We start from the raw sequence: 21,290 nt of genomic DNA on the forward strand, positions 1-21,290 counted from the left end.
TCTGCATCTATTGAGATGATCATCTATTGAGGTAATTTTTATCATTCACTTTGTTAATGTGATATATTGCATTGATTGATTTTCAGATGTTGAACCACCCTTGCATCCCTGGAATAAATCCCACTTGATAATGGTATGTTATCTTTTTAATGTCTTTATTGTTGAATTTGGTTTGCTAATATTTTATTGAGGACTTTTACCTCTATGTTCATCAGAGATTTCAGCCTATAATTTTCTTTACTTTTAATGTCCTTGTGTAGTTATATCAGAGTAATGCTGACCTTCTGAAATGAGTTTGGAAGAATTCCCTCCTCTTCTATATTTTAGGAGTTTGGGAAAAATTATTATTAATTCTGTTTTTTTAATGTTTGGAAGAATTTATCAGTGCAACCTGGAGTTTTATTTGTTGAGAAGTGTTTTTATTATTATTATTATCATCATCATTATTATTATTATTACTAATTCAATCCCTTTACTAGCAATATGTCCAGATTTTCTATTTCAATCTTTGGTGGTTGTATGTTTCTAGGAATTTATCCATATCTTCTAGGCTTTTAGATTTGTTGATGTATAGTAAGACCATATGATCTTTTGTATTTCTGTAGTAGCAATTGTAATATCCCCTCTTTCCTTTCTGATTTTATTTACCTGAGCTTTTTTCTCTTCTTTTCTTGGTGAATCTAGCTAGGGGTTTGTCAATTTTGTTTATTTTTCCAAAGAACCAACTCTTATTTTCATTGATCTTCTCTATTTTCTTTTAGTCTCTATTTCATTTATTTTTGCTTGATTTTTGTAACTCTTCTCCTTCTACTAACTTTGGGTATATTTATTCTTTATTTGTAGTTCCTTTAAGTTTAATGTTAGGTTGTTAGCCAGAACATGGAAACAACCTAAATGTCCATCAACAGTATAACTTATCCACTTTGCTGTACAGCAGAAACTAACACAACATTGTAAAGCAACTATCCTCCAATTAAAAAATTAAGTTAGGTTGTTTATTTGACATTTTATTGTTTCTTGAAGTAGGCATTTATTTCTTCTCTCTTAGAACTGGTTTTGCTGCATCCCCTAAATTTCATTTCAATTCATTGCATTTCCAATTTTGTTTGTGTCAAGGTATTAGTAATTTTTTTCTTTGATTTCTTCTTCTATTTGGTAGTTCTTATATTTCCATTTCTTTGTTGAAGTTCACACTCTGTTCATCCATCCTCCTGACTTTGATGAACATCTTTACATTTTCTTTACCATTACTTTCAACTCTTTATCAGGTTTAAATTACTTATCTTTATTTCATTAAGATTTTTTCTGAGTCTTTATCTTTTTTTAAAAATTAGGAACACATTCTTCTGTTTCTTCATTTTGCTTGATCCTCTGTGTTGACTTCTATTCATTAGATGAACCAGGTACCTTTCTCAGCCTTGAGTAGTGGCCTTAGGTAGGGGATGAATCTTGTCATTCAACCCTTCCCTAGATCTTGGTTCTCTCTCAAACATTTGTGATTGTCCAAGCAAACTATTATAATTTTAATAGCTCCAAATAGTTGAGGCTGTACTGAGACCTGTCAGTGTCCCAATAGGTAGGATCTCTTTTGGGACCTAGATTCAGGCTGATTGGAATCTAGACCCTCAGGCAGCAAAATTTAAAGTATGCAAATAAATACAGTCTTCTGGCCACCAAAGCCAGGCAATTTTGAGGGGTCCCCTGGGCAGCAGTCTCAGAAATTGGGTCTCCAGATAAGTATAAGCTCTTTTCTGGGAGATACTGGCAAGCTTTAGCAAGGCAGAGGGAGAACACAAAGATGGCATCCACTGTCCTACATTCCCTGAGAGAAGCTCCATAAACTCCTAGGTATGAGTCAAAACTGAAGCTTACATCTCAGGCCAGTGCTCCAGAACAAGCAAGGAAGCTTCTTTCACAGAAAGACTGGAGGTGCATTTCAGTCCATTGTTTCTGCAGTCTTTTGGGGGACTAGCTTGTAAAGAAATGTCTCTCTGATTGCCACTCTCCCATGGGACCCAGGAACACAATTTTCCCAGGCCACAAAAACCAGGGCCCCAGACATGCATAAGAGTGCCCCTCTGGGAGATAGTGTTGCTCCTGAGCATGGCAGAGGGAGAGTGTAAAGATAGCACCCATTCTTTGAGATCTGTGCAAAGGATTACAGTCATGCCTCAGATATGTACTTAGTTAGGAGCTTGCCCCTCAGTCTGCATCTGTGATAATTAGCTAACAGGCTTCTTTCACAGAGACTGAGCTCCTGGCTCTGCTGCTTCTTGTTGTGCCCTGGAGATGCTAACTATCTAAGGACTATTTTTCTGTTGGTTAAAATCCTGTGGGACCCAGAGCCCAGCTGTGTTCAGGTGTTCCCTCATGGCAGTTGCAAGAATCTGGGCACCAGGCAACAATATAAGATCCTTCCTGGGAGATATCAGTGAGCTGTAACGAGGCAGAGGGAGAGTGAAAAGATTGTTTCCACTGGCCTCTGTTCCCTGAAATTACTTCTTAGGGCACTAAATGTGTGTTAAACCAGAAGTTTTCCCCTGAGACCAAAGTTCCTGGATAAGCAAATAAGCCTGTTTCAAATACCAGGGTATGTTTCAGCTACTGTCTGTGCAAAGCCTTATGGGAGGTAGACTGCTAAAAACTAAAAACTGTCTCTCTGATTGATACAGTCCCATGGTACCCATGAACACAATTTCTCTTGGCCTCAAGAACCAGGAAATAAAGGGGCATACTCTAGCTGCAAAAATCAGGACAGCAAATCTGTGTAAAACTCCATTCCTGAGTTACTGGTGCTCTAGAACATGGCAGAGGGAGAGTGTGAAACTGTTGTCCACCAGTTGTAATGAGGCAGAGAGGAAGCATAACGATGGTTCCCACCAGAAATAGAAAAAAATTTAAAAAATGGTACCTGCTGTCTAAGGTAAGGCAGAAAGTGAAAGTATTAGTCACTCAGTCGTGTCCAGCTCTTTGTGACCCTGTGAACTGTAGCCCATCAGGCTCCTCTGTAAGGCAGAGGGAGAGTACAAAGATGGCTCCCTACAGTCCTTGTTTCCAGTGAGTATTCCAGCAGACTCTTAGATATGTGAGTTAAATAAGATACCTGACCCTCAGGCCAATACTTCAGTACGCACAAACCTCTTTCACTTAGCCTCTGAATGCAACTGCCTACCTCTGAGCTAAGCCCTAGGGTAGTGAGTACAAGCACTTAAGCCCTTTTAGATCCATTTATCACATTGCTACAGTCTTGTAGGTCTCATGGATATGAGTCTCTAGCTCCATCATATCTCTGTTGGTTTTTAAAGCTGGATGTTTTGGGGTTCACCACTTAGGTGCACATCTTAAAAGTTTGGGTGCCCAATGTGGTGTTCAAATCATTTGCCACTCAGGGAGAAGCTCCAGGTTTTGAGTCCCATGCCAGTTATGGGTCACCATGTTTGCACATATGTGAGGGGTGACTTTTACGGCAAGATTGTATCCCAGTCTCTTCTACCCACTTTTATGTGGTTTCTTTCTTGCTTGCTTGATGTATAGTCATTACTTAGTCAGCCTTTAGGTTTTTTCCCAGAGGAAATTGTCCCATATGTAGCTACAGACTCATTGTGTCCATGTGAGAGGATAAGTTCAGAATCTTCCTGTATAGCTATCTTGAACCAGAATCTGACCTCTCGGCTTTCAAATACAAATAACACTCGGGTCAAGCCAATGGCCCTCTGTTACCAGGGGGATTAGAATTCCTACGCAAAAGTTAAAATTTAGTAGAGAGGTGAAAAATTAAACTCTTTGGCTTTCTAAGTATCATTTCAGAGATGACTGTTCTCCACACAATTACAGGCACCAAGGCGAGGGAAAAGTAGATAATACCCTCTGATTTGGAGCCTAAAGCCACCATCATTAAGACCCTTGCTTAAGTTTGACAATGACAGGATCCCTTAAAGCTTCTACAAATCTGTTTTTATGGTACCCATAAATGAATGTGTTATTGGTATTAACCTATTGTCTATGTGCATCTCTGCTAGCTTTTGCCCTCATGCCCTGATAGGAATTGCTACAGTTAGCGTCATTTAGTGGGACATATGGAAAACCACAAATTTATGTGACTCAGGTTATAGATAATGGTGTAGAAATTTGATCAGGCCACTATCAAGCCTCAGACTGGTATATAAAATAAGGCTTCTTGTGGGGTAGAAACATTTGAATAAAAATTAGTTCTGCTTCTAATAAACTTTGTGTTACCCATACAGATGCTCACTAGAAAGGCCTCTAATAATGGTGAGGGAAAGCATAATCAACTAGCAGACTATACTTGTTAGCTAAATCCTGAGAATGAAGTGTCTTCTACCCTAAAGCAGGTAGATTTACGATAGCTTGCCTCCTGGATGCCACTGCCATTTGAAAATGCTGAAACAGCACAGAAAAGCTGTTGCACCTGCCAAAGCCTAGCCAACACTAAAAGCATTGCCTAAGGACAGATTCTCCAAGCCATGGGCCAGGACATCCTTAGCAGGTTAATCACATTGAGCCTCTGGTCACATCTGGAGAGGTTCACTGGATCCTCCTGACTGCTGCAGAGACTTTCTCTGGGGTTTGGCCTAGCCATTTATAGATATTTCACTGACTTGGCCACATTATCCTAGACCTACAAAACCACATTAGTTTCCTGTTCAGGTTTCCTGAACACTATCCATCTAATAATGGCTTCAGATTTGTGACCCAAGTACACATCAGTGGACCCAATCATGGGGTATGTAAAGCAATCTCATGCTTCATATCACCCACAAACCACCGACTTAATTAGAAAATTTAAAGGATAGGCTCAAGCAGCTGACAAGATGGAACAAATAATGCCAGCTTGGATTACACATCTCAAGTGAGTAGTCTAGGCCATCAACACACCAATTCTGCCCCTTCCCCAAAGGCCCTTATGCCATATGTCTGATCATGCTATCTACCATCTTCCTTCAGTTATGTATCCTTCTTTTATAGCATTGACACTTTGATCTATGTAGTAGACATTGCAAGGGCCTTCCATATCGTCTTACATTTTTCTGAAGAACCAAATAGGTGGGAAATCAAGATAGCATTTGAACATTTACTGGTTTACTATAAATGATGCAACTCAGGAATAGTGAAGTAGAAGAAATGCATAAGCTAACATATGGAGTAGTTTAATGGAGCTTCTATGCCCTTCCCAGTATTTTGATGCTGGGAAACCTAGAGGCTTCCCATATTCTGTCATTTAGGGATTTTTCATGGAGACATAAGAGAAGTGGATTTGATCCCTGAGTCGAGAAGATCACCTGGAAGAGGGCATGACAACCTACTCCAGTATTCTTGTCTGGAGAATCCCATGGACAGAGGAACCTGGCAGGTTACAGTCCATAGGATTGCAAAGAGTAGGACATGACTGAGGTGACTTGGCACGCATGCACACATGGAGATTTAATTATGTGGACACCATTGATAAAGTCATTGGCCATTGGTGATTAAAATCAATCTCCAACCCCTCTCCCCTCCCTAGAGATTAGTACATGAGCCTGAAAGTTCCAAACCTCTAATAATGGTTTGGTGTTTCTGGTGACCAGCCCCAATCCTGAAGCTATCTAGGGTCTAGCCAAGAGTCATCTCATTAGCATAAACTCAGGTGTGGTTTAAAGTGGCTTGCTATGAATAACAAAAGAAGTTTCTATCACCACTATGACTCAGAAAATTCCTAGGGCTTTAGGAGTTCTGTGTCAGAAACTGGGGATATGCTTCCCATTTTTACCATATTTGTGTAAATTGCTTGCCCCTTCAGGACTTGCTCAAGGCAAATCTTCCACTTCCCAGCTATACCACTATCATTTGTTGATAAAATGCTATTGTTCACCTCCAACTTTATGGTTTAATGGGTTAAGCAACACTCAATTCATCAGGGTTATTTCCGATTACATGAGTGTTTGGTGACCCATGGTCAAGCATCAGTTTGTTCTAGAGTTCAAGATCAGAAAAGAAGTTGCTGTTAAAAGGATAGTGAAGAAGGGAAATCTCAGGAGCCAAGACTTCAAGCACTGTACCCAATTGCTTACTTTCCCTGAAATGAAACATGAAAAGAAATATACATCTACCCTAATTAATGGACAATGGTTAATGTTTTGCCTGGGAACATGGTAAGGACATGAATGCAAAACAGGTAATAAGGAGGTCTGAGGAAGGGGTATGTATGTAACTCTCTGCAAAGGATCATGGAGCATGATGATATTTCTGTCCCATATGAATCCTTACCAAAGAGCAATATTAGCAGAATGTAAATTTAATAATTAGGAGGATAAGATGATGCAAACTGTGGATGTCAATCAGTCACTTTTCCCAGATATTCCTGTCCTTGCCAGATGAGATCATGAAGAAAGTGGCTATATCAAATAATATAAAGTTTATGCATGGGCTCAGAAACATGGACCTCTATTCAAGTTCAATGTGACCACAAGTACAGCAGATACCAACACTGAGATTCAAATAAGGCGTTGCACCTCAGGTTAACTAGCAAGTTATTTGGTTTTACCTTGTTTACATTGGACCACATACATTATAGAAAGGGTATTGTTTTGTCCTCACAGGAATAGACATTGACTTTATGTGGCTTTGTCTTCCTTGTCCACAGTGCTTTTGCCAAAACTATCATCTGTGGACATAGACTGCCATAGCTACCATCATGATATCCTACATAACATCGATTCAGTTCAGTTCAGTTCAGTCATGTCTGATTTTTTGTTTCTGACCAAAAAACTAATTTCAAACCAAACTAAATATGGTGATAGGCTGATACTCATGAAACTCAGTGGTCTTAACCATATTTCTCATCAGTTTGAAATAGCTGGTCTAATAGCAAGTGAAAAGGCCTTTTGATGACTCAGTTTCAGAACCAGCTAGATGACAACACTTTGTAGAGTAGGACAGTGTCCTTTGTGATATGGTATATGCTCTGAATCAGCATCCAAAATGTGATGCAGTTTCTCCCATAGTCTGGATTCACAGGTTGGGGAATCAAGGAGTGAAAATGAGTGTGAATCCTCTCATTACTCCCCTACTAATTCACTGGCATAATTCTTGCATCTTGTCCCTATGAACTAGGCTCTCCTGGTTCAAATGAATGAACACTTCCACTGAGGGGATACAACAATGGTTCCACTGAACTTGTAGTTGAGATTGCCATCTGGCTACCTTGGTGCCACTGAATGAATAGGAGAAAAGAAGGGTTTGAGCACTGGTTGAGGTGGTAGATCCTGACCATCAAGAGGAAATGGCATTGCTACACAAAATGGGGATTTGTAATGCAGGAGTTTCCTGGGGATGCCTCTCAGTACTGCTATACCTGAGCAGGGCCCTATGGGGCCTTCCTAGGAAGACATCCCCAGGTCCTTTGCTAATCTCTTATCTGTAGAGAAGGCCTCCTATGCCTTCCCTGAGTTCCAGTCAAGCAAGACAAAATAATAGTACTTCAACCATTAAATGAAGTGAAGGACATTTAGTTCCTCTTCAAGGGCTATAGATAATATTCTGAGCCAAGTCCTTTGAGCTGTTTTACAGATACTGAAACCCCATCACAACCAGGTGGAAGAAGTTAACTGCCACTGCCCACAAGCACATAGACCTCAGAATGGTTGGAATCAGAAGATTGATGATGTGCACTCCCAATTATCTCAGTAGAGATCAATCAGAAGAATGCCCACAAGCTGATCACATACCCAACAACCCACCACCCCACTCCTTCACCCTGTCTTTAAAAACCTTTCCTTGAAAGCCATTGGGGATTTTGTACCTTTTGAGCACTAGCTACCTGGACTCCTTATTTGGTGCTCAGCAATAAATGCTGCACTGTCCTTCACCACAACCTGGTGTCAGTAAATTGGCTTTATTGCATACAGGCAAGCAGATTCAAGTGTGGTTCAGTAACATTCCTATGTCCTGTGAACAAAATCAATGGAAAACTATAACAGTCTATACAAACAGAACTGCTAATAGTCCAGACCCTCTAGAAAGGAAAAATTAGGTCATTCCACCAGGCAAGGAAATCAACCCAGCTAAGGGACTTGCTTACAGCAATGAGAATATGAAATGGGTAGTAGAAGAAGATTGGTGAAAACACCAGTTATGACCACCAGAGTTTTCCAGTTTCCCAGAAAACTCCAGGGCTGTAATAGTCATGAGTATTTTTGCTTATTTTGATACCAATATATCTGTCTTTTATTAGCTATTTTTCTTCCACCTTCCTTTTCCCTTATTCTTTCCTATTTATTAATATATATCATGTGCTAATAATGGTTAATTTTTATTTCAGTGTACAAGTTACCAGACTTCAAAGTGGTCTGAGAAGAAAAATGAGCATCTCACCCAAGATGGATGAAGGGAATTGTAGCTTCTTTTATGAAGGGAGTTAGCATGTTCTGATTTTTTACATGGGAGAGTTGCATCATGATAGGCTGAAGCATGGCTTTGCTCTTTTCTTTAGTTGAAGTGTGTACGGATGCCAAGTTGACAAGGGCTGGACTGTGAAAGCACTAAAATGTGTCAACTTGGCCAAGCCAAACTGCATTTCCCATAATTATTTACTTTGCATGTTGCAAGTTAGGGTTGATCACCATAAAACGAAAATCTGAGATGAAACAGTAGCCATGTTTTACTCTTGGAAGAATGATGTAGTCAGGCACCATGTTGTAGATCACACACTGCTGCTTCCCCTTGTTGACAATGGCAGTGGCCAGGCTCACAGCTCGAGCATTCAGGGTCATATTCCTCTAGCTTCTCTAATTTCTGGGCCAAGTTCAAGAGGGACTTTATAACAAGAGTTACATCTCTCCAGCAAATTTTTAGGGTTGATAATAGACAAATCCTGACATAGGGTCCAATGAAAGAAAGGAAGATGCAGGTTCCATTTTTTGTGTGTGTTTCAATTTTTCCCTATATTTCTTGAGTTCATATTCATTCTTCCTTCCTGGCCTTGTGTCCTGTGAGTTGAGAATCAGCACCAGATGTAACAATAATGGCTGAATCAAAATTGTTTTACCAGTTTTTACAATAGTGTGAGTCAAATTCCATTGTATTTCTCTTCTTCCTGAGAGAAAAAGTCAAGGACACTCTGAGAGGACAAGAGCATTTTGAAGGGGCAAAGTGAAAACTGTCCTTTCAAGTCAGGTGTCTGATGCCTTTCTTTTGGTGTATACCTTATGTCCTTCCTCTTCCTTTCTTGAGAAAAGCCCACCCAATGTGTCCTCTTCGGACGCTTTCAGCTACATAGTTTGTTCAGTTCCGTTCAGTTCAGTCGCTCAGTCATGTCTGACTCTTTGCAACCCCATGGACTGCAGCACCCCAGGCTTCCCTGTCCATCACTGACTCCCTGAACTTACTCTAACTCAGGTCCATCGAGTCAGTGATGTCATCCAACCATCGCATCCTCTGTCATCCCCTTCTCCTCTCGCCTTCAATCTTTCCCAGCATCAGGGTCTTTTTGAATGAGTTAGTTCTTCACATCAGGTGGCCAAAGTATTGGAGTTTCAGCTTCAGCATCAGTCCTTCCAATGAATATTCAGGACTGATTTCCTTTAGGATGTACTGGTTGGATCTCCTTTCAGTCCAAGGGACTGTCAAGAGTCTTCTCCAACAGCAGAGTTCAAAAGCATCGTTTCCTCAGGGCTCAGCTTTTATTTATTTTTTTTTCATTTATTTTTATTAGTCAGCTTTCTTTATAGTCCAACTCTCACACCCATACATAACTACTGGAAAAACCATAGCTTTGACTAGATGGACCTTTGTCAGCAAAGTAATGTCTCTGCTTTTTAATATGCTGTCTAGGTTGGTCATAGCTTTTCTTCCAAGGATCAAGCATCTTAATTTCATGGCTTGAGTCACCATCTGCAGTGATTTTGGAGACCCCCAAAATAGTATCTCACTGTTTCCATTGTTTCCCCATCTATTTGCCATGAAGTGATGAGACCAGATGCCATGATCTTCGTTTTTGAAGGCTGAGTTTTAAGCCAGGTTTTCACTCTCCTCTTTCACTTTCATCATGAGGCTCTTTAGTTCTTCTTCACTTTCTGCCACAAGGGTGATGCCATCTGTGTTTCTGATGTTATTGATATCTCTCCCTGCAATCTTGAAGCTTGTGCTTCATCCAGCCTGGCATTTTGCATGATGTATTCTGCATAGAAGTTAAATAAGCAGGGAGAGATGCTTATCATTACATGTATATGTAATGATATATATATATAATATATAATGTAATATATATATTGCATATATATAATATATGTATATATACAGCCTTGTCATACTCTTTTCCCAATTTGGAACCAGTCCTCTGTTCCATGTCTGGTTCTAACTGTTCCTTCCTGACCTGCATACATCGCTTCTCGGCCTTTTGGCTAAGATCAAGTGTAGTACCTGACCTGCATACATATTTGTCAGGGGGCAAATGGTATTCCCATCTCTTGAAGAATTTTTCCACAGTTTGCTGTGATCCACACAGTCAAAGGCTTTGGCATAGTCAATAAAGCAGAAGTAGGTGTTTTTCTGGACCCCTCTTGCTTTTTCGATGATACAACAGCTGTTGGCAATTTGATCTCTGGTTCCTCTGGCTTTTCTAAAACCAGCTTGAACATCTGGAAGTTCACAGTTCATGTACTGTTGAAACCTGGCTTGGAGAATTTTGAGCATTACGTTGCTAGCATGTGAGATGAGTACAATCGTGCGGTAGTTTGAACATTCTTTGGCATTGCCTTTCTTTGGAATTGGACTGAAAACTGGCCTTTTCCAGTCCTGTGGCCACTGCTGAGTTTTCCCAATTTGCTGGCATGTTGAGTACAGCAATTTCACAGCATCATCTTTCAGGATTTGAAATAGCTCAACTGGAATTCCATCACCTCCACTAGCTTTGTTCATAGTGATGCTTCCTAAGGCCCACTTGACTTCACATTCCAGGATGTCTGGCTGTAAGTGAGTGATCACACCATCGTGGTTATCTGGGTCATGAAGATCTTTTTTGTATAGTTCTTCTGTGTATTCTTGCCACCTATTCTTAATATTGTCTGTTTCTGTTAGGTCCATACCATTTCTGTCCTTCATTGTGCCCATCTTTGCATGAAATGTTCCCTTGGTATCTCTAATTTTCTTGAAGAGATCTCTAGTCTTTACCACTCTATTGCTTTCCTCTATTTCTTCGCATTGATCACTGAGGAAGTCTTTCTTATCTCTCCTTGCTATTTTTTGGAGCTCAACATTCAAATGGGTATATCTTTCCTTTTGTTTAGCTTCTCTTCTTTTCTCAACTCTTTCTAAGGCCTCCTCAGACAACCAGTTTGCCTTTTTGCCTTTCTTTTTCTTGGGGATAGTGTTGATCACTGCCTGTGTACAATGTCATAAACCTCCATCCATAGTTCTTCAGGCACTCTATCAGATCTAATCCCTTGAATCTATTTGTCACTTCCATGGTTTAATCATTAGGGATTTGATTTAGGTCATACCTGAATGGCCTAGTGGTTTCCTCTACTTTCTTCAATTTAAGTCTGAATTTTACAATAAGGGGTTCATGATCTGAGCCACAATCAGCTCCTGGGTTTGTTTTTTTTTTTTTTTTTTCTTCCCTGACTGTATAGAGCTTCTTGGTCTTTGGTTGCAAAGAATATAATCAATCTAATTTCAGTATGGACCATCTGGTGATATCCATGTGTAGAGTCTTCTCTTGTGTTGTTTGAAGAGGGTGTTTGCTATGACCAGTGTGTTCTCTTGGCAAAACTCTGTTAGCCTTTGCCCTGCTTCATTTTGTACTCCAAGGGTAAATTTGCCTGTTACTCCAGGTATCTCTTGACTTTCTTCTTTTGCATTCCAGTCCCCTATGATGAAAAGGCCATCTTTTGGGGGCAAGTTACTACATAGATGGCAGTAAATGTGTTACATGTAATGATAGTTTAGTTATAGATCCACTTCACATTTGGCCTTTTCTCCCAGAAAAGACTTTGAGCTTCTCATTTTGGGGGATTGTGGCACTTATTTCTCAGTCCCTGTCAATGCTTCTGGTCAAAGGTGGAGGAATAGTGGTGGAGACAGCTTAGTCTGGTCTTCCGATTCCCTTACTTGGGGCCATTGACCTTCTCTGTGGCTAATTAACTTTCAGATGTCATGTTGCCCCCCAAGCTGGATAGAAAAGAAGTAATCTCTTCTTTTAATGCCAATTAGACATCAGGAAACCTTGGGTGGAGACTTGACTCTGCCACTAATTTTCATGACCTTTGGCAAGCCAATTAGGTGCTCTGGGACATTGATTTTCTCTGTGTCTGGTTAGTTACCTTGCTACATTCCCTTCAAATTTAAATCAACTTTTTTTGACAATGCCATGCTCCCTTCTTGAGGTGAGACCAGAGACAAAATTAACTACCATATGATCCAGTTATCCCTCTTCTGAGTATTCATACAAAAAAATATGAAAACACTAATTTGAAAAGATATATGTAGCCCTTTGTTCATGGCAACATTATTTACAATAGCAAAGATATGGAAACAACCTTAGTGGTGACAATCAATAGATGAATGGATAAAGAAGATGCAGTGTGTGTGTGTGTGTGTGTGTGTGTGTGTGTGTGTGTGTATACTGTGTGTGTGTGTATGTGTGTATATATATATATATATATATATATATATATATATATATATATATATACTAGCCATTAAAAAGAGAAAGACATGTGTCATACAGTTTCACTCATTACTGGATTTTAAAAACCAAACAAACAAACATAATAAATAAAGAAACAAACCAAAAGCAAACACCTAGATACAGAGAGCAGACTAGTGGTCACCAGAGGGTAACCACTGAGGGGGAGGAGAAAATGGGTAAAGAGGATCAACTACACTGTTACCAAAACTCAGGTTTGCTGCTCACTTCTCGAAAGCCAATACTCAAGAGGTAAGGTTGGTGGAAAGGAAGTTTGCTTTATTCCAGTCTGCAGCTGGGGGAGAAGGCAGACTCATGTCCAAAGGCCACCTCCCCCCTGACAATCTGTAGGCAGTAGCTTTTAAGAGGGAGTTTCAAGGTGTATAGTGAGAGGGAGGGGGACATGTAGAAATAGCCCAGTCGGCTCTGACAGTCATCTTGAAATTGATCATGCAGTGGTCTATCAATATAATCTTGGTTGTTCTAAGTACAGTTAATCTTCAGTTCCAGAGTTGGTTTGTCCCATTTTCTTGAGGCCAGTTCTCAGAATTGTGGCAGCTTATGTCATGGCTACAGTCTGGACATCATGCAGTTAACTCCTTTCACCTGGTGGGGGATTCAGTATCTACAAAACAGTTCAAAGGAGATGTCTCAGGATATTATCTATAGATTTTGAAGAGGAATAAAGGTCCTTGACTTTGTTTATTGACTATTATTACTCAGTCTGGCTTGACTGCTTTCCTTTACTTCCACGTTTTCTCACTTCTCTGATTAAATTTATTCTTTGACTAAAGGATTTCTATAGACAAAAAGCAGGCAGAGGACATGGGTGTGTGTGTGCGCACGTGTGTACGGTGAGGGGGCGGTGGGGAGTGTGGGGAGTTCTGGCCTGGGAAGGCCTGATTGGCTCCTGCTCTGTTTCAATATGGTGATAAATGGAAGGTAAATTTTTGGTGCTGAGCATGTTACTGTGTATTCAGAAGTGGAAATTCCATGTCATACACTTTAAACTTATATAATGTTATGAACTAATATTACTTCAACAAAAAAAATACATTAGTTTTTTTTTAATTCATTGAAATTTGGTTGAAATAATGAAAGGGATTTATCAGTATTATTTTTCTGGTATGTGATATTTCATATTCATTTCCTATGGCTCTCTATTTTTCAGTCACAAAATGCTTTAATTTTCAGAATAAATACAAAAAAGTGACCTATCTTTTTAAAAATTTGCTTTTTACACATGGTTTCTTGGTTTAGTGGGTCTGAATGCAGCAGAAAGCCTTAGTTTACTCAGATCATCCTAGGAAGCTTGCCCTTTTAAAGTCTTTTATGGTTGCCTTAAATAAGCATTTTCTTTTCTGTATTCATTCTTTAGAGGCTTGGTGTGTTTTTGGCAGCATTTATTAAACTTCCAGCTCCTGTTTCTAACATTTCTGCAATCCTTTGTCCTGACTGATGCCATTTTAACTTTATATGTTCTTTATTATTAAGGAATTTTAATAATGTTAGGAAGTCTAAAATCTTTTCTCTCTCTCTCTTCTTGGAAGTTATTGCCACTGCTGAGATCTGAGCTATACAGTTTTTAATGACTCTGTCCCTACTGACATGAGCTGGCCTTTGATGAAATGGGGAGAGGGGATTACAGTTCTTGTGCTACAGAGTGCAGTCATATTGGAATACTACAGTTTTGCTGACAATTATGAAATTAACAGGACTTGTGGACTTGTGTGGGCCTAAAGGCCAAACAAGGGCTTTAACGTCTCAAAGACAAAGGAGATTCCGAGTAACCCAGAACCTAGGGACCTTGATCACTCACTGGACACCAGGTATGTCAATCCTCACTTCTCAGCAAATGAGCTTAGGGCTCGCTGATGACGAAAGCACTCCTTTGTTGACCCTTCAAGGTTCAGCTCCCATCACCCGCCCCTCTGATTCTTTCATAACTTGTCCGCCGCCACCTTGGCCCCAGTCTCTGTGAGCTCTACCTGTCGCGGAGCCCCCTCAGGCACCTTTTTATACTTCTGTTACCTGCTCAACCGACTTCTCTGTCACCTCACCACCTCCCTGTAGCCCCTGCTGCCAACGGCGTCCAGTCAGTGGCAGTCACGGTTGGTGGCCGCCATCTTCACCACAGTCCTTTCTGCACTTGATCACAATTTGGGTCCAAGCAGGGACAAGTGGGTTCTTCCCGCCATGTCAACCACGCAGGAGCAAGACCCAGCTCATAGTAGCCAGAATGTAGTTGATGGTGGAGAGGACCGTGATCCTGGACTCATTGGCATCCCTGTGATTCCCCTTGCCGAAGGGCCAGATGGGGTCGCAGAGACTGCTGCCTTTCTGGCTTCACAGGCAGTCGCCAGAGCTGTTCTGGAGGAGGGTGCTAGGCAGCAGGCCACTCAGCCCACAATCCAGGAGAACAGGCACATCCCCTCAGCAGAGCAAGAGGAGGACCTGGAGGAGGGTGAAGAGGAGGAGGAGGAAGAGGAAGAGGAGCTGGACTATGACGGCATGGAGAAAGATGAATACGAGGAGAAAGACCATGATGATGAGGTACAGGAGGAGGGCACAGAAAGCATCGTAGGGGCCCATGAGTTACCCGTGGCAGGGTTTTGATCCCTGTTCCAGGATCTGGTTCATTCCCTTCTATGCAGTATCATTATAATAACCACGTCTTGGTTCACTCTCATTCAGACCGCATAATGGTCAAGTGTGGCTCTCAAGAGCTTGAGGATCCGGGAGAGGGACCCATACCTCAGTAGGGCAAGGGTCCGGCAGAGGGAGCAGAGAACTAGGGTGGGAGGGGTAAGTAAGTACCTGATAGAGGGAACTGCCCCCTAAATGCCCGAGGAACTTGCAGATGGGACAGCATGCTAGAAGGTAGAGGAACCTGAGAAGCCCAAGGCCCAGGAGGGCAATTCCCTGACTTATGCAGATGTACTGTGTGCACTGGAGGGGCCTATGAACCGAGGAGACTGAAACCCGCAGGAGGCAGTCCATTCCTGAGGCCCTTGTGGCCCCTGTTGGGGCATCGGGCTCAAAGGCAGGCCACACTCAGCACTGGCCTCTAGCGGTTAAGCAGAGGGTCAAAGCTCTCAAAAACCTCCAGGCACAATTTGCACAAGTGGAATCCCAATTATATGAAGACCTTTATGGTTTCGACCAAAAGTCTTCTACCAACCTCTGTTTGATAAGAGAGCTGACATCATCAATGCAATTCATGAGCCCACAGAAGGTGAATGTCAGTGGCAAGTACCTGTTCCAGAAGGAGCTTGGGAGGAGATGGAAAGAGAGCCTGAAAGGAAGGGGCAAACAAAAGCCATCCCTTGCTTTTGGTTGATGGCCTTTAAAGATTTTCCGCAGCATGACCCAGGGAAATGATGAACTTGTACCAGAACACCTGAAAGATGTAAAAGTAAAGTTCTCAGGGGTCTGGAAACCAATGAGCTTCACCCTAAGAATTCCTCTTTAAGTCAAACGAATACTTTTTCAACAAAGTTCTGATGAACACATACCAAATGCGGTCAGACCCAGATGATTCTGATCCCTTCTTCTCCAAAGGGCCAGAAATAATCAGCAGCACAGGGTGTGAGATCTACTGGAAAGATGGTGAAGACCTCACCATGAAAACCCTGAAGCTGCAGAAATGTGAGGGCCCTGGAGGTGTCACACCAACCACTAGGAAGGTGCCTAGTTAGTTTTTCTTCACCTACTTCTCTCCTCCTGAGAGTAGAATGCTTGATGTGATTGTATCACTACTGATTGTAAATTGGGTTCTTTTTTCCACGAAATCTGGTCCCAAAGTCCATATTATTCTTCATGAAAGAAGCTAGTAATTATCAATATGAAAACTCTAATGAAGAGGTTGAAGGCAGGGAGGGAAAAAAGATGAAAATGAAGAACCAGAAAAAGAACCTGGAAAGGATCCAAATCCAATAGAGTGCAGCCTGGGAGAGTCCAGGTTGAGTGTGATCCAACCATTTCTGCCATACACATGTTATATTCTTAAATTTTCTTATCAAGAAACAATAATAAATTGTTTAAAAATTATTTTTATAAATCAGTTTTAGGGTTAATAATTTGAATATTCACTAGGTAGTATAGAATGCAGCATATTTTGAATTATACATCTTTCATAGGTACACATTCTTTGAGCTGTAATGATAAGACTTAACATAGCTGAGGAATTTATCAGACCTGGTAACTGAGACTGTATTTTTTAGAACACAGTTGCCAGAACTAAGTAGCAAAAGTGACCGGAATATGCATTAGAGATGGGACTTTGTCATTTGGTGGCCACTAAGTACTTTCTCTTATACTAACAAGGACACAATGCCTTTGATAATGTGAGTACCTAAAAATTGCAAAAAGATAAGAATTTCAAGTAAGATCTCGTTTAATGACTTATACCTAAGTGTTTATTTAAACTTTTGTATTTCATGTGTCAGGCAAAAGAACATTAGTTATATTAAGATTTTGCTTATCATTGAATTATTAATTTAACTTACATCTCTTCTATCATTTTTCTTCCTTCTTTTTTTTTCTTTCTCCTTTTATAGATATGGACTATGAGGGTCTGGGAGATTAAGAGATTATGGTTTATGGAAAGAGCACACTATTCTAAGGTGGAATGACATATTTATATCTGTGACTGATGTCCTCCTTTCCCCCACCTCACCAGCCAAAAAAAATTTTTTTAGCATTTGACAAGTCAAAGATGAGATTGGTGTGATCAGTTGAATGAACACATGTTCAGTTGATGGACAAACACCCTGATACCCAAGGGTGTGGTTTACAAGAGGAAAGTTGTGTTTTCTCTTGTTGAGACAACAAATATATACAGGATTGACTATTATTAGATTTATAAAGTCACTGGTGCATTTTAATTGTGTTCAATTGTTCTTTTATTTCTTCCTACAGTTTGAAGGCATAGAAAGACTTGGATGAAAGAGAAACAGTGGATTTATTCATCACAGATTTGAGATTTTCTGATTTTTAGTAGTCCATGGGAAATTTATCAAGGCTGATTGGTTCCAAAATTCTTCACCCAAAGAGTAACATCGCTGATATCTAATTTTTCTGTTTTCTCTGATATGTCTGACAGAATTTGTTCAAGTTGAAAGTAAAAGGCTTTTTAAAAATGAATAAGCTTCAAGATTTTTTATATAAATAACCCTGATTCAAATCTATCTTTGTATCTTTCTATTCTGGCAACCGTGTTTTAAGTTCTTTTATTGTGTCCTCTAAGAAATGGGCTTTCTAGATGGCACTAGTGGTAAAGAACCCGCCTACCAATGCAGGAGACAGGAGAGACACGGGTTCAATTTCTGAGTCAGGAACATTCATGGAGAAGGAAATGGCAACCCACTCCAGTATTCTTGCCTGGAAAATTCCACAGAGGAGACTGGCGGGCTACAGTCCATGGAGAAGCAAAGAGTTGAGCATGACTGAGCTCACACACACACACACACATGGCCAATTGAAACATCAAGTTAAAAACAACTTATGTAAAGAGAGATACAGGTCCAGGCCCTACTGTATTTTATTGAAAGAACCTGATAAATGACTTAGCTTATCTTAAGACCAGATAGTACTGGGCTGTTAGTGGGCTGATGTAGTATAGTAGCATCAGCATCATTTGGGAACTTGTTAGAAATACAAATTCTCTGGCCCCATTCCAGACATATTGAATTGGAAATTTGAAGGTAGTCCAGCAACCAGAGTTTTACAAGCCCTTTAGGTGATTCTGAAGCACACTAAAGTTTGAAAAACACTGGTTTAGGCTTTATCTATGTTATGACCAGTCTTACTTCACTGACTTGAGACTGTTTCAAGTAAATTGAATAGGACGATAAAGGATGAACTGGGAAAGAGACTAGAATTCTCAGGGCTGCAGACCCAAGGAAAGATCAGGTTCAAAGACTGGGTAGTAGCAGTGAAAAAAATGGATAAGGGAAAATTCCAGTCTCAGAAGTATACAAATGTTAAGATGCCTTGTATTCAAGATCTAGAGACATTCAAAACAATCACCATAAATTGATCATGGGTGAATATACATATGGGCTTCCCTTGTGGCTGAGGTGGTAAAGAATCTGCCTGCAATGCAGGAGAGATCCAAGTTCGATCCCTGGGTGGGCAAGATCACCTGGAAAAGGGAATGGCCACCAACTCCAGTATTCTTGCCTGGAGAATCCCATGGACAGAGGAGCCTGGTGGGCTACAGTCCATGAGGTCTCAAAGAGTCAGACATAACTGAGCGACTCACACACACACACAAACATACATGTAATCAAAGAATGCATAAGAATTATGCACACATATGTAGCAGACAATAAGTCATGAGAATTATAAACAACTTATTTAGGATAGTGGCTACATCTAGTGGAGAGTGAATAAAGTTTAATTGGGGGGGGCAACATGGTGGGCTTCAACTCTGCAAACAGCCGAGAATCCCATGTGTGTGGTTAAGTGTATGTGCGTACTCAGGACATTTGCCTCTCAACCTCAAACCATGCTCCGTGTATCAGGGGCCCTGAATTTGCTCCTCATGTAGACCTAAGTCCTAAGCCCCAAGAGGCCTACATAGTCCTCTTCAGAGGGCCTGTGCTTCTGAGACTTCAGATCCCGGCCAAAATATATACCCCCAGGACTGAGAGGTAGCTTAGAAATAAGGGCTATAGGCAGGGAACAGAGGACAAGCTAGTTACATTATCTACAAATAGGCAAGTGAAGCCTCTTGAGGTGAGGAAGGGCACTCAGTGAGTGTAGAGAAGGGGTAGAGGAGAGACTGGGGCCTGGGAAGAGGATCATGGGTCTAGGGTGGTGGATTCATTCTTCCCACATCACTGGCAAAGAACTTAGAGGAGTCCAAGTATGGTGGACAGACTAAAAGCTGGCCCCCAATAATCCCCACCTTCTGGTGTTCACACTCTTGTGTAATCCCTTGTCCTGGACTTTGACAGGACTAATGACTTCCTTCTAACCAATGGAATATAGAAAGGTGAAGATATACATGACTATAGATGAGAGATCTTTTGTGTGGCAATTTGTTATGTAACAATAGAAAGTTAATACACTGGATTTAGCACAGGGCAGCCCTGGAGACAGGTATCTAGATGTGTGATCTTGAGTATCACCAAACCATTCCTGATATATGCCTGTTACTGACAGATTTGTGTTTTTTTTAATTTTTAGTTGGAGTATAGTTGATTCACAATGTAGTGTTAGTCTCTGCTGTTCAGCAAAGTGAATCAGATATGCATATACATGTATCCACATTTTTTTTAGATTCTTTTCTTGTATAGGTCATTACAGAATATTGAGTAGAGTACCCTATGCTGTACAGTAGGTTCTTATTAATTATATTTTATAACTAGTGGAGTTGTGTGTATATGTCAACCTCAATCTCCCATTTATCCCTCCCCCACTTCCTGGTAACCTTCCTGATTGTTTTCTATGTCTACACCTCTATTTCTGACAAGTTTGTTTTTAAATTTCTTCAATCAATTATACAAGGAAAAACATCAAAATAGACCAACTATTCAAATGCAAATGTAACCATTCAGGTTAATGTGAAGATACTTTATTTAACACTCTATTAGTTGATTTAAACCTTTTACATATTTTACATGCCTTTCACATGTGGCATATGTATGTGTGTGTGTTTGTGTGTGTGTGTGTGTGTATGTGTACTCAGTTGCTTAGTCATGTCTGGCTCTTTGTGGTCCCATGAACTGTAGCCCGCCAGGCTCCTCTGTTCTTGGGATATCCCAGACAAGAATACTGGAGTGGGTTGCCACTTCCTTCTCCAGGGGATCTTTCTGACCCAGGGATTGAACCCACATCTCCTGCAAGGTAGGCAGATTCTTTACCACTATGCCGCCTTGGAAGCCCCCATAGAATATAGACCCCCCAACTAAACTCTTGACCTAAGCCTAACATATTTCATATGTTGCAGGTGGTCCAGTTTAAATATTTGATCTGTTACCCATTCGCCATCCTCACTCCCTGTCATGCTTTGTTACCTAGGCACAGTAACAGTGTTGACCTTGCTTTGGAAATAGTCTCTGCAGCTGGATAGTCCATCATTCACAGTGCTGGATGGATCTATGGATCTGGTCCCTGGGCAAGGCTAAAGTATAACCACCAACCATCTTGCCCACCCCCATTCCCACACCCAACCACATACACCATGTCTCCCATTCATATCTCACTTTCTTCAAACATATTCCATGCACAAATCCTCTTAGTCAGAACCAAATAGTCACCTTGAGGCTACAGTCATCAGCTTGTTCATACATACCTATATGGAGTCCATTTAGGATCATACAGAACAATCCTTCTTAAGAATATTTTGCTTCTCTGACAACCTTCCATTCTGACCTGTCAATATCCTATTTGATTTCTCTCTGTTACTGATAGATTGCAATAAGCTACAAAATAGCTGAGAGTCTTCACTCCCTGAATATTTTCTATTTTTGTAGTGTAGTTTTTCACAGAGCAAAATACCAAGAAAGCTACAAAGAGCCTGGAAACTTGTCAAAATGTGCCTCTGTGAATTTAGAAATTCTTAACCTCTTCTTTCTGCAAAAGTTATACTATTCATTTT

General features: G+C 40.6%; 1 protein-coding gene and 1 pseudogene across 1 annotated transcript; both read left to right on the top strand.

Moving 5' to 3' along the window:
- The first annotated feature begins 80 nt into the window (after positions 1–80).
- Positions 81–17,805, top strand: LOC122689125 (nucleoplasmin-like protein NO29). Its single transcript, XM_043895286.1, has 3 exons — positions 81–133; positions 15,035–15,235; positions 17,603–17,805. The coding sequence occupies exons 1-3, from the start codon at positions 131–133 to the stop codon at positions 17,627–17,629; spliced, it is 231 nt and encodes a 76-aa protein (XP_043751221.1). The 5' UTR covers positions 81–130; the 3' UTR covers positions 17,630–17,805.
- Positions 10,378–10,511, top strand: LOC122690912 (annotated as a pseudogene).
- Positions 17,806–21,290: the final 3,485 nt, after the last annotated feature.

The sequence above is a fragment of the Cervus elaphus genome, chromosome X (assembly GCF_910594005.1).
Source record: "Cervus elaphus chromosome X, mCerEla1.1, whole genome shotgun sequence".
NCBI classification, from domain to species: Eukaryota; Metazoa; Chordata; class Mammalia; order Artiodactyla; family Cervidae; genus Cervus; species Cervus elaphus.